The sequence below is a fragment of the Clarias gariepinus genome, chromosome 2, assembly GCF_024256425.1.
Source record: "Clarias gariepinus isolate MV-2021 ecotype Netherlands chromosome 2, CGAR_prim_01v2, whole genome shotgun sequence".
Classification (NCBI taxonomy): domain Eukaryota; kingdom Metazoa; phylum Chordata; class Actinopteri; order Siluriformes; family Clariidae; genus Clarias; species Clarias gariepinus.
In genome coordinates, this window is record NC_071101.1 from 46,088,198 (window position 1) to 46,106,232 (window position 18,035).

The following is an 18,035-nucleotide window of genomic DNA, read 5'->3' on the forward strand; positions in this document are numbered from 1 at the left end:
CAATAATTAAGAAACCTGACCTCGACCCCTGTCAGCTGTCCAATTACAGGCCAATTAAGATTCTGGAAAAGATAGTAGCAGAGCAGCTATGCTCATATCTACATAGAAATGGCATACATGAACTATATCACTCAGGATTTAGGCCTCATCACAGCACAGAGACAGCACTCGTTAAAGTAGTAACTGACCTAAAGTAGTAATTGGCCTCTGATCAGGGTTGTGTAACTATGCTTATATTACTCGACCTCAGTGCAGCTTTTGACACCATTGATCACGCTATTCTTCTTCACAGATTAGAAAATGTAGTAAGAATTAAGGGTACAGCCCTTTCCTGGCTCAGGTCCTATCTGACCGATCGTTATCAGTATGTAGACTTAAATAGTGATTATTCTGCATGTTCTCTAGTGGAGTTCTGCAGGGTTTAGTTTTAGGTCCACTGCTTTTTTCCCTTTACATGCTTCCTCTGGGCAACATAATCCGTAAGCATGGTATTAGTTTTCACTGTTATGCTGACGACACACAGTTATATGTCTCAGCAAAACCTGATGAGAAAAAACAGCTTACTAAATTGAGCAATGTGTGCAGGACATCAGAAATTGGATGCTAATTAACTTCCTTCTGCTTAATCCGTAAAAGACAAAAGTTCTAGTAATAGGACAGCATACAGCTAAGTGTAAAATTTTACATCACACCGTAACGTTAGATGGCCTTTCTGTTCCATCAAGTGCAACAGTAGAATACCTTTGTGTGATTATAGATTCCACCCTTTCATTTGAAGCTCATGTAGATAATATTACCAGGATAGCATTCTTTCACCTCAGAAATATTGGCAATATAAGTAATATATTGTCGCTAAACGATGCAGAAAAACTAGTTCATGCTTTTAACACCTCTAGGTTGGACTATTGTAATGCCTTACTGTCTGGTTGTTCAGTTAGGTGCATAAATACGCTTCAGCTAGTCCAGAATGCAGCAGCGAGATTCCTTACTAGAACCAGAAGATATGAGCACATCACCCCTATCTTATCTTCACTGCATTGTGTCACGGTACGGATCGGAACGAGGTGAATCCAGGCGCAGATGAGTGACAGCAACGTAAAAACAAGAGCGAGGTCGGAATGCGGAAGCGGAGGTCAATACCGGGAGATAAATCAGCGCAGCATTTACGTCAAATCGTAAAACGAGAGCAGTAGTCAGAAGGGGAGGCTTTTAATCGGTAACCGGGAAATCAATCAGCGAAGCGACAATCCAAAAAACGAGAAACAAAAGCCATTGTAGCTGTCACAGATAAAGTATTTTTTGTTCAGAATATTTTTGGTCACATTTTGGAATAACTATTTTTTGTTTGTTATAAATGGTGTGTAATATTTAACTTTGTATTTTGAATCATTCATTCGATTTATATGATAATATGAAAAATGTGCCACCTACAGGAGAAAACCAGTAGCGCTACACTAACCAGTCGTGTGTTTTTATTAGCTGTGTGTACACAAAAGACATGAGGTTGCGAGTGTCGAGCGTGCAGGATAAAGAAAAGTGGTGTTTAAAATGTATCTGTTAATGTCTCCTGAATCCTGATTAGAAGGCACACGGTATGTTTGTTTATATTTTGATTATCATGCCTTTGTAATGTACAGTACGGTAAAGTTTGTATTGAGAAAAGTTTTAAAGTTTGTAATTAATTGAAGTGCATCATGGCGCATGCACTTAACAATCTGTAATTTTGATTTTAATGTTGTTTATTTTCATATAATAGTTTTTCACGGTGGCCATTTGATGTTTGTGAAGTTGACTGTCCTCACTTTGGAGAAGATAACATTAAAATTTGAAAGCATCGAAGGCATCAGTTGAAAGTGTTTTTTCTGGTCAGGAAAAAATATTCGGGAGCCGTTATAGTGAAAAACGTTGTTGAAGAAGGTGTCTACACCCGAGAAGAAGAATTGATGCCTGCCCTCCCCCTCCCTTTGATGTGCTTAGCAAAGCTGTCCTGAGGGGAAAACGGCTGCTAATAGATTAAAAGACGTCGCGACTCAAGGGAACGCCATGGTTTTGTTTGATTAAGGGCCCGTTATTTCGTATGACTATAGTGTTGCAGTAATAACGAACGACCACAAGGGGCAACCTTACGACGTTTGGACATTTTAGTTGTCAATAAGCCTTGAAACACTTGGATAACAGGTCAGACTGTATTTTTTTTTTTTTTTAGAATTTTCATTTCTTGGTGGGTGGTACTTAAAGTTTATTCTAGTTATTCTAGTTTAAGGTTTAAGTAAATATTTCAACTAATGAATGCATTTGGGTAATTTTGAAAGTTGATAAAGTTGTGGTATTTGTTTTATATTTAAATGTTATATATCATAGTTTAATTAGTTGTAATAATTTACATTGTGCTCTTTCCACATTACTGATACAACTGATTTATTTATATACTTTTAATTAAGTAATTAGCATGGATCAAGACAGATCAAACAGTGACGTCTTTGACCAAGTAATTCAAGCTCTTGAGGATGAAAAGGCTCAATTAGAAGGGAAAATAGAAGTTGAAATTGATGTCTCAGAGCTGCAAAAATATGAAAAACGTTTAGCTGAAATTAATGCAGATCTAGAAGCTTTTGCAGTAAAACTTCAGGAATCATCCTCACGAGTTGAGCAAGAAGTCAGGCGATCTGAAAGGGAAAGGCGTCCTACAGAAAAAATGCTTGAGTTGAGACGTGACGAGATAGTAAAAAGAGAACGGAAGTTTATGTTCGCATACTTAAACTTCAAAGCTGAAGCTCAGTTTATTAGATCTAAACTGAAAGAAGAGTGTTCTAAACCAGAGTTAGATAATATGATGGCTACTGCAGAAAAACGGGAGACAGAGTTAAAACAAACATATGAGAGTATTCGTTCACTGAATGTCCCATCTCAAGATATAAGAAGGAGAATGGATAGCTGTACTTCAGTTACCAATGAGTTAATTAAGTTGCTGAGAAGTCGCTGCACAGAAGCTGATGCTAAAGAATTTGATGCAGAAGTTGTAAAAGAATCACTTCTCCAGTTATTGAGAAGAGATGACGCTAGGTCAATTTATGGGTCAACTGTATCAAGAGCTGAAAAAGATAGTCAGGAGGGAAGTCATATGTCAGTGAGAAGAGCAGAAGCACCAGCACGCCTAGCAGCCAAACGTGCAGAGCTAAATAGAGAAAAGGAAATCTTAGCGCAAAGGAGGTGTTAGCTCAACAAGAGAAGTTAAAGATGCTCAAGGATCAAAGGGATCTGGAAGTCATGGAAGCAGAATACATTGTATATGCAGGAGAGGAATCAAAATTGAATGCTGAAAAAGGAGATACAAAAGAAAAGGGCACTGTAAATCCATGTCAGCATCCACTGCAACACAATAACTCTCCATGTAACAAGGTTTCCCCAGAAACTTCAGCTCAAAATAGCTCTGAAAATGAACAAGAGGTAAAAGTAGAAGAAGCTTTGCTGGTGAATGCATTAAAGGAATCCCTGGCAATGACCAAACTTCCAGCTCCAGAGCCATTTATGTTTACAGGGGACCCTCTTAAGTTCACTGAATGGCGTACCTGCTTTAAAGCTTTGATAGAAACAAACTGTACTACCTCAGCACATAGGTTGTTCTATCTAAAAAGGTAAATAAGTGGAGATGCACTTAGTGTGCTAGAGGGAACCTTTTATAGGAGTGATGAGGAGGCATATATGCAAGCTTGGGATGCTCTGAACAAGTGCTATGGACACCCATTTGTGATCCAGAGAGCATTTAGGGCCAAGCTGAGTAGCTGGCCAAAAATTGGACCTAGAGAGTCTCTGAAGTTAAGAGAGTTTGGTGATTTTCTCATCTCCTGCAAAAATGCAATGCCTCACGTACAAGGTCTAGGAGTTTTGGACGACTGTGAAGAAAACCAGAAATTGCTGCAGAAACTTCCTGACTGGGTAACAACCCGCTGGAATAGATACGTCACTAAAGTTATAGATGAAGAGACGATATATCCAAGTTTTGCCAAATTTTCAGACTTTGTAGCAGAGGAGGCACGTATTGCATGTAATCCAGTTTCCTCTCTTCATGCTTTAAAACATGCAGATGAAAGGTCTGGAAAGGAACATAAACGCCTCAGAGCTGGTGCTTTCGTGCAAAATGTTAACCCCATTGCAAATAGATTGAGTGCAATGGAAAGAGGGTTCAAACCCAGCCCTTCTACTACTCAAGATAAAAGACAAATGCGATGTGTCTGCTGTCAACAAAATCATTTTATATACAAATGTGAAAAGTTTGCAGCAATGCCTCTCGAAGAACAGAAAAAGTTCATCATTAACAACAAGATGTGTTTTGGCTGTCTCAGAATCGGTCATATCTCTAAAAACTGTAGGAAACGAGCTACTTGTAATATCTGCAGACAGAGTTACCCCTCTCCACTTCATGAGGAGCACTCTCAAGATGGAAAACCAGCAGACTTACCAGTCCAGGGGGATTCTTCTAGCTTATGCAGTGTGGAGGCAAATAGTGGTAATCACACTTCTATGATCGTTCCAGTTTGGCTTTCTTGTGCGACGAAGGACAGCCCAGAAATTTTAGCCTACGCTTAACTTGATACGCAAAGCAGTAATACATTTATTCGTCAAGACATCTGTGACAAACTGAATGTAGACACAGAACCTGTAAAATTAAAACTGTCCACAATGACAAATAGAGCTTCAATAGTGAATTTTCAGAGAGCAGTTGGACTAAGAGTGCGAGGTTATAGTCTGCAAGAGTACATTGAGTTGCCACCAGCATACACTCAAGAATATATTCCTTTGGAACGAAAGACCATTCCTACTTGCAAAAAGGCTCAGAAATGGATTCACTTGCTCAGTGTTGCAAATGAGATACCAGATTTGTTGGATTGTCCTGTAGGGCTTCTACTTGGCTATGATTGTCCTATGGCCTTGAAGCCAACTCAGGTGATATCAGGAGAGGATCACGAACCATATGCTGTCAAAACGAACTTAGGCTGGAGTGTAGTGGGGTCCATAGCACCCAATGGTTGCTCTAGAATCGCAGCAGGGTTTTGTCATCGCATTTCCTTGCAGGAACTCCCAGCTATTTCACCTCCATCAGTAGTCAAAGCACTAGAAGCAGACTTTCGAGATACAGACTGTAAGGAGAAGGCAATATCACAGGAGGACATTCAGTTTCTTCAACAACTGGAAGAAAAAACTTATCACAATAAAGAAGGTCATGTGGAAATGCCCTTACCTTTTAGAGTACGTCCTCTATTACCAAACAATAAGCAACTAGCCATGGTTCGTTTAAAGCACTTAAAAAGAAAGTTGGAGAAAAATCCCAAGTACAGAGAGGACTATGTTAGATATATGGACAAGGTTATCAGAGACGGTGATGCTGAAGAAGCAAAAGTCACACCAAAGGAAGGGAATACTTGGTATATTCCACACCATGGGGTGTACCATCCTAGGAAGCCAGAGAAAATAAGAGTTGTATTTGACTGCTCAGCCAAATTCGAAACCACGTCTTTAAATAACCACCTTCTCACAGGACCAGATCTTACAAATGCTTTGACTGGGGTATTGTGCAGATTTCGAGAGCATCAGATTGCTATTGCCTGCGACGTGGAGAATATGTTCCACCGCTTTCACGTCAGCCCAGATGATCGTGACTTTTTAAGATTCTTATGGTGGGAAAATGGGAACACTGAAAAGGAACCCAAAGAATACCGTATGAGGGTGCATATATTTGGAGCAGCATCTTCTCCAGGTTGTGCGAATTATGGTATGAAATATCTCGCCAGCAAATATGAGAAGGACTATCCTGTGGCAGCAAGCTTCATTCAGAAACATTTCTATGTGGATGATGGTCTTGTTAGTCTTGATTCCATCGAGAAGGCCAATAAGTTGGTTAAAGAAGCACAAGAAATCTTATCTAAAGGGAAACTACGTTTACACAAGTTTGTGTCCAACAATAGGAAGGTCTTGAGTTCAATTCCAGAGAGTGAACGCACCAGTGGAGTGAAAGATGTAGATCTAAACTACAATGATCTGCCAGTGCAGAGTGTATTGGGAATACAATAGAACATAGAAAGTGATATGTTTTCATTCAAAGTTGACCATTCTGGAAGAACTTCTACCCGTAGAGGGATTCTTTCAGCAGTTGCAAGTGTGTATGACCCATTGGGTTTTCTTGCTCCTTATGTTTTGATTGGGAAAAGAGTACTCCAAGAGATGTGCAAACGAGGAGTAGGATGGGACGACTCTATTCCCATAGATCTGAAGCCAAAATGGGATACATGGCTCCACGACTTAAAGAATATCCAAAAGGTTCAAATACCGAGATGTTTTATTAATGGAAATATGGCTAAAATCCAGAAAATTGAGCTGCATCATTTTTCAGATGCCAGCAATGAAGGTTATGGGCAGTGCTCATACATCAGGGTTGTTGCTGATGAAAAAGTGCATTGCACACTGGTCATGGGGAAGGCCAGGGTAGCTCCTACGAGGGTTTTTAGTATACCTCGCCTTGAGTTAACTGCTGCGGCAGTATCTGCTGCAGTAAGTCGTGTTCTTAGGGAAGAGCTTGATTTGAAAGTAAATCAGGAGTTCTTTTGGACGGATTCTCAGATAGTGTTAGGATATATTAAGAATGAAGCCCGACGTTTTCATGTCTTCGTAGCTAATCAGGTTCAGAAAATAAGAGACGCTACAGATCCAAAGCAGTGGTTCTATGTAGAAACAAATCAGAATCCGGACTGTGCATCAAGGGCTCTCAAGGTGGCAGACCTAATGGACTCAAGTTGGCTGAAAGGTCCTAAGTTCTTATGGGAGGCGTGTGGGAGCGCCAAATAAGAACAATTAGAAATGTAATGAACGTTGTTCTGGCACAAGCCAAAGGAAGATTGGATGATGCATCATTAAGGACATTTTTCTATGAGGCAATGTCAATTGTTAATAGACGTCCGCTTACCACTATCACAATAAATGACCCAAAAAGTGCTGAACCTTTAACGCCTAATCATCTGCTCACAATGAAGACCTCACTGGCTCTCCCTCCTCCTGGAAAATTTGTTCATGAAGATTTGTACGCTCGCAAAAGGTGGAGAAGAGTGCAGTATTTGTCAGAACAGTTCTGGAGCAGATGGCGCAAAGAATACCTAGCCAATGTAAGCCTCAGACAACAGTGGCACACGCCTAGAGGAAATGTTCATGTTGGAGACATAGTAATTGTCAAAGAGGACCATGTTCCCAGAAATGAATGGAGGCTGGCTAGAGTAGTAGAGACAAATGTAGATGATGATGGGCTTGTGCGAAAGGTTAAACTCCAAATGGGACAAAATAAGTTAGGGAAAAAAGGTGAACGATTGACGCAAATATCCTTTTTGGAGCGTCCAATCCAAAAATTGGTTGTAATAGTTGAGAACGACTTCTAACCTATAAGTAAAACAACAAATGGGATTAGACAGACTAGTCTTAACATCTAAATTAGTATTATTTAGGTAAACTAAAAATACAAGTAGGAAATATTGAATGCGGCAAAGGGAAGTAACAGTTTAAAGGAAAATTACAGGTTTAAGGAATTAAGCAAAATTCTACTTCCATAAATTCTTGTATTTTTGGTGGCAGTGTAGCTGTCACAGATAAAGTATTTTTTGTTCAGAATATTTTTGGTCACATTTTGGAATACCTATTTTTTGTTTGTTATAAATGGTGTGTAATATTTAACTTTGTATTTTGAATCGTTCATTTCGAAATCGTTGATTTATATGATAATATGAAAAATGTGCCACCTACAGGAGAAAACCAGTAGCGCTACACTAACCAGTCGTGTGTTTTTATTAGCTGTGTGTACACAAAATACATGAGGTTGCGAGTGTCGAGCGTGCAGGATAAAGAAAAGTGGTGTTTAAAATGTATCTGTTAATGTCTCCTGAATCTTGATTAGAAGGCACATGGTATGTTTGTTTATATTGTGATTATCATGTCTTTGTAATGTACAGTACGGTTAAGTTTGTATTGAGAAAAGTTTTAAAGTTTGTAATTAATTGAAGTGCATCATGGCGCATGCACTTAACAATCTGTAATTTTGATTTTAATGTTGTTTATTTTCATATTATAGTTTTTCACGGTGGGCATTTGATGTTTGTGAAGTTGACTGTCCTCACTTTGGAGAAGATGACATTAAAATTTGAAAGCATCGAAGGCATCAGTTGAAAGTGTTTTTTCTGGTCAGGAAAAAATATTCGGGAGACGTTATAGCCGTGGTCAAAGCAAGGAAGTGCGAGGTCAAAGCCGGGGGATCAAAGAGCGAGGCAAACAAAACCGAGACGAGAAACCGAAAGCAAAAACGAGAAACAAAGCGGACTTGGCAACGTGAAAGCAGGAAAAATAAACGTGAGAGAATCGAGGCAAAAATAGACACGATAATAATCAGACGGGGATTAGAGACAGGTGTGCAGACGGGGAGGAAACGGGGGCGTGGGAAAGGATACAGACAGACTAGGGTAAACATGAGCACATGGAGAAAGTGACAGCGTGGAAAAAAAGGGGGCACAAGGCAGACCGGGCATAAATCATGACAGCATTGGCTCCCTGTGAAATTTCGCATTGATTTTAAAATACTACTCTTGACATATAAAGCATTAAATGGTCTCGCGCCGCAGTACCTGAGCGAACTGCTAGTGTCTTACGAACCGCCACACCTACTTCGATCAAAGGATGCAGGCTGCTTGTCAGTACCGCGTATTATGAAAAATACAGCTGGGGGCAGAGCTTTTTCTTACAAAGCCCCAAAATTATGGAATAGTCTTCCAAATAGTGTTCGGGACTCAATCACAGTCTCCGTGTTTAAGTCTAGGCTAAAAACCTATTTATTTAGCCAAGCATTTTTATAAATAGATTTGCCTTAGGTAAAGGAGCAGATCTAGGGGACTCATGGACGTAGAGTATTATGGTGAACTGGTATGTTTAGATGCTGTCTTCCTCACTCTCACTGATCACTCAGGTTTGCTGACGGTGAGATGATTGTTTGCTTTACATCTCAGGAAGCCCTCATGTTTGTGTTTCCTTCTGGCTCTTCCTTTTAGTTTTGCTGTCATAGTTAGTCCTGCTGGAGTCTCTGCTTGCACTCTTCAGTTAATATACATTCACATTATACATTGTGTGACTGTGACCATACCTAACTGCCATCTCTCCTCTTCTTCTCTTTCTCCCCCTCTTTCTCTTTCCTCTCTCCCCCTGTCTCCCCTTCCACTCTTTCTTTCTCTCTGTCGAGCTACACATGTCGTTCCTAAGCTGCCAGTGATCCAGACTTCCTTTGCTCCCTGGACCTGTCTGACCCATTCTGGTGCCCCGCTTCTGGTTGGAGATCTCGTCACATGGATGCCCCGTGTGTCTCTTTGGGATGCGTCTGGTGTCTGGGGATAATTCTCTCTACCTAGAAGATCATTCTGGCCTTGACTGGTGTTAGCAACTGTTTCTCTGGGGACTTGACAGTTCGATAGTTCAGGACTGGAACTTCCTACAAGTCTACCTGGGTCTTCAATAACTACCTGGGCTCCATATTAACATCAATTAACATCAGCTATTCCTGGCTGTTTCTGGAAAACAGCCAGAAAATTCAGGACAATATACTACAGCCACGGGAAACACCAGAATCAAAACCCATCTCACCAGACACAGTATCCCTCTCTCCAGCTTCTCCACTTCTAAGCTTCTCACAGAAAATGGAGGAACTGGTGTACAATGGGACCAAACTCTCCCACTCCTTTGCTGCAAGCCCCCAGATGCCAACTAAAAAACAGCGGGCTCCACAACCACCAAGGCCTATGGGCCCAGCTTGTCCTCCTCCTTCTGTGAGAGCTCTTCAACCGCTGCCACAGCGCCAAGGCTCGAACCCCCCCCTCCATCTGGTCTAGGTGAAAACAAACAGATAGCAGCTCTCAGTGATGTGTGTCGGGTCCCCGCTACGATAGCAGAAACATTTACAAATGTTTACAGAACAAGCGGGAACCCAGTGTGCCTGTAGCTTTCTCTATCTCTGTTCTATCACGTAATAGAAAGCCCAAGGCCTTCTTAAGCCGTACAGCTGACCCATCTAATTTCCGACCTGTTATACATCAAACTAAGATTACTGTGGGGACAAAAAGTAATGCCATCAAGTTAGCATTTTTAAATATTCGCTCGCTAAAAAATAAATCATTTCTTATCAATGATTTGATCACCACGAGCAAATTGGATTTTATGTTTTTTAATGAAACTTGGTGAGATGATAGCTGCAGTGCAACAGTTCTAAATGAAACAGCGCCTCCTAACTTTACTTTCATGAGTGTCTGCAGAACTGTTAGGAGAGGTGGAGGTGTAGCTGCTCTATTTAAAGATGTTTATCAATGCAAGCAAATTTTGAATATCTAGGTATATTGCTGAAAGGTGCCCCACGCATTCTGTTTATCATTATTTACAGACCTCCAAAATATTCTCCAGACTTTATTGAAAAGTTTACAGAACTGCTATCAATGATTTCCTCAGAGTTTGACTGTTTTGCCATAGCAGGGGACTTTAATATTCTAGGATTAAGACCCAGCGCCATAAAAAGCGTGCTCTTTTCTGTTCAGAGGACAACATATTTGGGTGTCACATGGGTTTCGATCGTAAGGCAGGCACAGCTGTCTCCCGCTCGTGTCGAATCCATTGTCAACACCCTCAAGAAACACAAGCTAGACCAGAAAGTGACTGTTCGTCACTTTCAGAGATCTTTAGCTCTCATGGCAGCTGCATCCATGGTGATACCTTTGGGCCTTCTGCACATGAGAGCATCTCAGTTGTGCCTAAGAACCAGGGGATTTCACTCCAGGCCCAATCCCCAATAAGGGTTACGCGCCAGGGGCTTCATACCCTTTCTATGTGGTTCAGACCCCGGTTTTTGACTTTGGGTCCATCTTATCATCGCACAACGACAGACACTTCCCTCATGGGCTGGAGTCGGTTTTAGATGGCCATCCAGCCCAAGGGAGCTAAAGAGGACATCTTCTCGTGTGGCACATCAATTGCCTCGAAATGATGGCTCTATTTCTGGCCCTAAAGCACTTCCTCCAGCAGTTGAGAGGCTACCATGTCCTAGTGCTGGTGGACAACACTATGGTAGTCTCATATATAAATCGCCAGGGCGGACTATATATATATATATATATAGAGAGAGAGAGAGAGAGATAGATAGATAGATAGAAAAGATTATTTTATTTACCAATCTTGTTCAGACTGCAGACCAGAAGTCAGAGCACAGACAGATAAAGTTAACAGATATACTGTACATTTGTCATCATAATCCACACCTAAAATGCACTAGAACATTAAATGATAAATATTTTTGACAAAAACTAATAACAAACATTATACCTGAGCCACTGCAGTCATTTATTTATTTCTTGAGTAAATAATCTAAAAATATGCATTATATTAAAAAGGTTTAAGAGGTTTGGCAAAAAACAAACAAACAACATCTAAGTACGGCTGCTTGTGGCTCTAATCATGACCTCAGTAAAATTTCTGTCTTATTAAAAATTAGTTAATCATTTAAACTGGGAAAACTTCATCCTGTTTGTTATGTGCAATGTTGCTTGAAACAATCTTTTTTATTAATCTTAAATTGCTTACAATGAAATTTCAGTTTAATTAGTATTTTTTATTCTAAATGTTTCTATTTTATTTTTAACGGGTTTAAAATGTCGAAATGTACTGCCTTTATTACTGTTTATCAGTTATTTAATGAAAAGCTGCTTAGTATAAAACCAACAGATAAAACTTTACACTGCTAAGGTCATGAGATATAAATTAAACAGCATTGTCCATGTAACATGCGTGGAGTCAATCCCTTTGCTGCTGAATATAAATCAATGTTTCATGTTTTTGGTGTGAAATAGTACTGAGATACTGGATTGTTTGATAGTTTAGCAGATGTTAGGATCACAGCCAGTGGAAGTTGATTTATTTAAAAAGGAATCACAATTTGTCAAAGTAAGACTGCCTCCACCTGCTAACAGTTTTAGCATCATCATCAGCACCGCTGTTGTCGTACTATGTTGTGGTATAGTAACACTTTGTTACGAGAGGTACCACTATCTGCCAAGGCACAAGACAATCATGGTAATGATGGATGAATTTAAAACACATACAAGGAAAATATTTCTCTGCTAAAAGCCAACATTAAATTATCCATTAAAGTAATACTCACATGTAAAATTTTATGTAAAAGTAAAAAAGTTCCCCAAAATCGAAACCTTTAAGTAAAGTACAGATACTCATAATAACGTACTTAAGTACAGTAATGAACTACTTCTCTTTATTGTAAACAATTATCATTAACCCAGAACATGCATGTCAAGTGAAAGTCTGATACCATGATGCACAGAATGCTCTTTCCAAATTTATTATTTTAAATTATTTGACTTGAACAGTTTTAATTCCTTTATTGATTCATCTTCAGTATCTCTGGTCTCTGTGGATCTGGAGATTTTGCCAGCAAAAGCAAAGGCAAGGCAGGAGAATTCTTCCCCCCACACACCCACACACACACATGCATGCACACACAAACGCATGCACAAACAAACGCATGCACACACACACACACACACACACACACACACACACACACACCAAGAGCAATCTAGCACAATCCTTTGCAGTTGACTTTAGTGTCAATTGATTTAAAACTATCACCTTTAAATATTTGCATTATTTCTAAGTGGACAAGTATTTCCTATTAACAATCAAAAACAAATACTTGTATTGAAAATCCAGGCCCCAAAGAAGAAACTCAATGCAACGAAATAATAAAAAATAAAGCTCTGATTACTGACACAAAATTTACAATACTGGATTGTGTGTTAGTGAGACAGATGACTGAGCAACAATGTGACAATGTGCAGGAATTTTACACAAAACACTACACACTTTATTCTGGATCACACAATCTCACAGTAGAGCCAATCAAAGAGAAGAACCCAAACCCAGCGTACAGAGGCTGAGTGAATGTGGTGTGGACTCTGTGGAGGAGCTTCATCGTGTCAGAGACGCTGTATAAGGACAGAGTTTCTGCACTGTGATCCACATACACTCCTATTCTGGAGGATGATGGAGCTCTGAGACCAGTCCTAATGTTGTTGTGCCAGAATGAGAGAGAAGAAGGAGAACACCACAGACTCCAGGACTGATTGTTGAGTCCAAACCCAGACACAATAGCATGTCCTTTCCTGCTGATGTTTTTATATGAGACTGATATGGACACAGGACCGCTCCACTCCACCTCCCAGTAACTGCGTCCACACACACTCTCCTTACACAACACCTGAGGGCAGGAGTAAAATCTCTCTGGATGATCAGAGTACTGCTGCTCTCTCTCACTGTATCTCACCGCTCTGTTCTTCTCAGACAGAATGAGTTTACGATGTGTCGTGTTGGGATCCAGAGTCAGATAACAGAAATCTAAAATAAAAGAGAAAAACAAACTGAACAATGTGAACATGTTGGGTTTAATTTACAGAATACTGTATATTCATGTGAAGAGTGAGACAGCTGTCTGTGTGCGCTGATATCTGAGGGAGAAATGTCTCAATGTTCATTTACATATTTAATGTAAAAAAAAAAGCTGTTATTTATTCCTACATCTCTTTCGCTCTCTTTCTCTCTCACACACACTCACACATATACAGTATACACACACACACACACACACACACACACACACACTTACACTCACACTTACTTATGTATACATGTATTTAATTTAAAATTTTATCCAAATAAAATTCCTGAGAATCACTTGTCTGTATTTATTTTCTAAGCTGTTTTTAAAGAAAACAGTACTCTATGAAACTAATTAATATTTGTGTGTGCGTGTGTGTGTACATTTCAGAAACTCTTCTCTGCTCTGTGGCTCTGGTGGTAAAAAGATCTGAACTGCTGCAGCTGTGGAGAGAAAAATGGAAATGAAGACAAAAAGCATCATCAGGTTGTAAAAGATGGAAACAGTTTAAAGTGATACAGTCAGTTTATTTATTTTGAATCAGTATTTTAGTTCAAACTGTCTGCAGGAAGCTCAGCAGGAGCATTGCTAAGAAATAAGACTTCACAGAGCGAGTAAAGACGTCCATCATTGTGTTTCTCCAGCAGGAACAGCTCCTCTTACCAGGTGGAGGGATTTTGTTGAATTCCTCCTCACAGAATTTCTGGAGTCTCTTCTTCAGATCTGAGAGAGAATTCCTCACTTTATCAAATGAGAGATGTTGATGAACACTGATGCTGGATGTCTGAAATGATGGTCTGATTAATTTAGGAGACTGACGTCCAGAAGCTAAAGCCTACAGAAAGCAGATTAAATGTAAAACAGTGTGTGTAAACAAAGTGTTTCTGCAGTTACATTAATATAAAAAAAAGGTTTTATAGTTCAGTGTTGCATTTGTCAGTTTCAGTGCTTTAGCAGAATTCATGATTGTGTAAAGTATTTACATCCATCAGTGTTCTGTCACTGTATTACCCATCATGCATTACATAAATCCCTCATATAATTATTGTGAATCCTCCACATGAGTCAGCAGTTTCACTGTTATAGTCATAGATATAGAAAAATAATTTGGATTGTAACTGACACCAGAACAGAACATGATCGTGCCGTGCAAAAACTTTTTTTAAATAGTCGCTCTGATTAACATAAGAGTGTGTTGGAGGTGGAGCTGATCATTTGATTTAGAAGGAGATCCAGACTGAATGAAGGACAATGAACTTTTAGTAAGAGGTGTTTTAGAGAGTGTGTGAGGAACATGTGTGTGTAGATCAGACAGTGAGTGTTACCTGAAGGAACTGGATGTGATCGTGTGTGTGTGAAAGCTGCTCCAGCTCAGTGAGTCTCCTCTGAAGATCAGCAATCTCCTGCTCCAGTTGCTCCAGGAGTCGTTCAGCTCGACTCAGTTCAGTCTTCTCCTGAGCTCTGATCAGCTCCGTCACCTCCGAGCGCTTTTTCTCCATGGAGCTGATCAGTTCAGTAAAGATCCTCTCACTGTCTTTCACTGCTCTCTTTGCACTCCGCTTTTAGGATAGACACACACCACAGGATTTAAAGTTCATCTATCATTCCCTCTCTTACTGCGACTCTAAATGACTCCATGTTGTCCATGTTGTGTGTGTTTCTAGGAGCAGCTCTGTCTCTGCTCACTGCTCACCTTTATAGTGTTCACAGCCTGTTTCAGCTCCTGCACCTTCTTCTGCGTCTCCTGGATTCTCTCCTGGGATTTTATCCGCTCCTCCTTTAACTCTATCTGAAGATAAAATAAAACAGTTTAAAGTTATTGGTTAAATATTGATGAGCTAATTACAGAGCTGTGATTCTGATGTATGGTTCAGTGTTTACAAACCTGGTCCTGGAGGTTCCCCTGCTTTGTACGTACATATCCAGGATATGGATAATGGAGTTCAATCAAATGCAAATTAACATTAGCATATCAATTAATGTTAGCCACCTTAGCATTTCAACTGAAACTGAGTTAGCTGACTTGTGGTAACTGAGGGAAGTAGTCTTGCTCAAACCAACTGCCAGGCTCCAATTGTTCTGCTCATTTGCCCATTTATGTATGGGGTTAGGTGTAATCACCTCCATTCCATAATGATGACATCCAGAGCGCCCACAGTTGAGCTTTAAAACCATATTCAGAAAATCTATGGATGATGTCACAGAAGGTTTCTCCTGTTCTTATTCAGTCTATGACTGGTATAGTTTGTGATCCAGACTGAACTCTTATCTGTCTGAGACATTTATTTTTAAAAGTTGTTTCTTTCTCTTATTCTCTTTCTCTCTCCCTTTCTTTCTCTCTCTCTCCTATTTTTACTGGCTGTGTGTTTTATCTCAATGATTATATTTCCTAATCTGGTAGAGCTGTTAGCTAAAGGTGGTGGCTTATGTTCCAGTATAGTTTTAATTTAGCACAATTCAGTTTTATTTGTGTAACACTTTTAAAGGAGACATGTACTCCATGCCACTGAACTGTCAAATGTTTGCTAATAAAGGCAATAAAAATCATTGGGTTATTGTAATACATTAAACATTTTGCAGTGAAGACTGGGGTTTGACTGTTAATGTCCTGTAGATTTCATGGGATAGGGTTATATAATTAACTAGCAGTGAAGTGAAGCAGTCTGTGTGCTCTGGGTCATGTTAGCTATCAGATAGGAGGTTAGCTATCTAACTGTAGATGAACTCTGCTGGATACCATGGGTTCTGGAATTTGGGGATTTGTGCATTATTGTGTTATATGGAGTGGTGTCTAAAATGACTGACAAAAAGAGTCTGAAGTCCAGATCAAAGTAATCTCTCTCTCTCTCTCTTAAATGTCACACCCTGTTACTTAGACAAATATGAGCATGAAATGATTATGACTAACACTGGAAAAGCCTTTAACACACTTATAATAAGCTTGAGTTGAAATTGTGTAACATACTAAAGAAATTAATTTTGGTTAAGAAATAAAACTAGCAAGAATTTAGTCTATAAAGTTTTCTCATTCTCACCTGTTTCTCAGCTGTTTCTGCTGCGGCTGTGACGGTGTCGTGTCCTTTGTGATTATCCATCGTACACAAATAACAGATGCAGGTTTGATCAGTACGGCAGTAGATCTCAATCAGCTTGTTATGTTCAGAGCAGATCTTCTCTTGGAGTTTTGCTGAAGCTTCAGTTAATATGTGTTTTGTTAAAGCAGGAACTTCTAGATGAGGTTTCACATGAATTTCACAGTAAGAAGCCAGACACGTCAGACAGGACTTGACGGCTTTGTGTTTTCTCCCGGTGCAGAAATCACACTCCACATCTCCAGGTTTAGCGTAACAGTGAGCAGGAGAAGCAGCTTGGATTTCAGTCTTGTGCAGTTTCTCCACCACTGCAGCCAGTATGTTGTTTCTGCGTAGAACAGGCCTTGGAGTAAAAGTGTCTCTGCACTGAGGACAGCTGTAGACACCCTTCTGATCCTCCTGATCCCAGCAGTCATTAATACACACCTTACAGAAACTGTGACCACAGGGGAGAGTCACCGGATCCTTCAGGAGATCCAGACACACTGGACAGATGAACTGATCCACTGAAAGCTGATCTACTGAAATACTGGCCTCTGCCATTTTCCTGAACTCTTACTCTGAGAGAGAGAGGCACTTTTGAGTTTTGTTTTTTAGAATAATGTCCTCGTATTGTGTGTGTATGTGTGAGAGTGAGAAACAGAGAAAGTGAGTGAGAGAGAGAGAGAGAGAGACATGCAAACAAAGGGAGGTTATGAATACTCCTCTGTTAACTCTTTCATCTTCCTATATCCTGCTGATAAATCAAGCATAGGCCAACATGATGTATGTGCTAGTTAATACTGATTAGTGCTGGTCTGGTACTGGTTTAGCTAGTGAACCAGCATAACAGATGGAAGACCAGCATATTTATGCTGATGAAACCTTACCACCAGCATTGGTCTTGCTGTGTAGTAATGGTCTGACTTCGCTTTTGCCACAGGCAAGAATGCTCTTTGCAATCCCTTAGCTATGCTTATGGGCAGCGGCACTCACTTAAATATTTCTTTAAGTTTCCTCTGGACTCTTTAAAAGTGTGGTCTTTCCTTATCAACCCTCTTTTGTGTAGAGCGCATGCTTTTTTTTTTGCGCACCCCGGCTTCCACTTTCATACCCTTTTGCAAACTCTTTTCTATGCTCATATGCAGAGGCACTTGCTTAAATAGGCTTGTAGGCTCATTTTTTAATTCTTCTATAGGGCTGTCTTTTCCTGTTGTCTCTCCTTCGTGTGGAGTGCACGTCATCTTGTTGCGTGCCTGACTTCCGCTTCCATCTCAGGTATGGACACTTTTTGCGAATTACTAGTTATGCTTACTGGAAATGGTTCTCATTTAAACTGGGTTGTAGTTTTTCTCTGGATTCCTCATTATTGAGGAAGAGCGCATGCCTTTTTGCTGCGCGCCTAACTTGCGGTTTCATTTCAGGTATGAACATTATACGCGATCCCCTCTGTGACT

The 18,035-nt window shown here is 40.0% G+C and overlaps 1 protein-coding gene across 1 annotated transcript; it reads right to left on the reverse strand.

Moving 5' to 3' along the window:
• Positions 1-12,865: 12,865 nt before the first annotated feature.
• Positions 12,866-17,165, reverse strand: LOC128506403 (E3 ubiquitin/ISG15 ligase TRIM25-like). Its single transcript, XM_053476823.1, has 6 exons — positions 16,543-17,165; positions 15,201-15,296; positions 14,833-15,066; positions 14,171-14,342; positions 13,891-13,950; positions 12,866-13,467 (listed from the first exon to the last, which is right to left on the reverse strand). The coding sequence occupies exons 1-6, from the start codon at positions 17,140-17,142 to the stop codon at positions 12,938-12,940; spliced, it is 1,692 nt and encodes a 563-aa protein (XP_053332798.1). The 5' UTR covers positions 17,143-17,165; the 3' UTR covers positions 12,866-12,937.
• Positions 17,166-18,035: the final 870 nt, after the last annotated feature.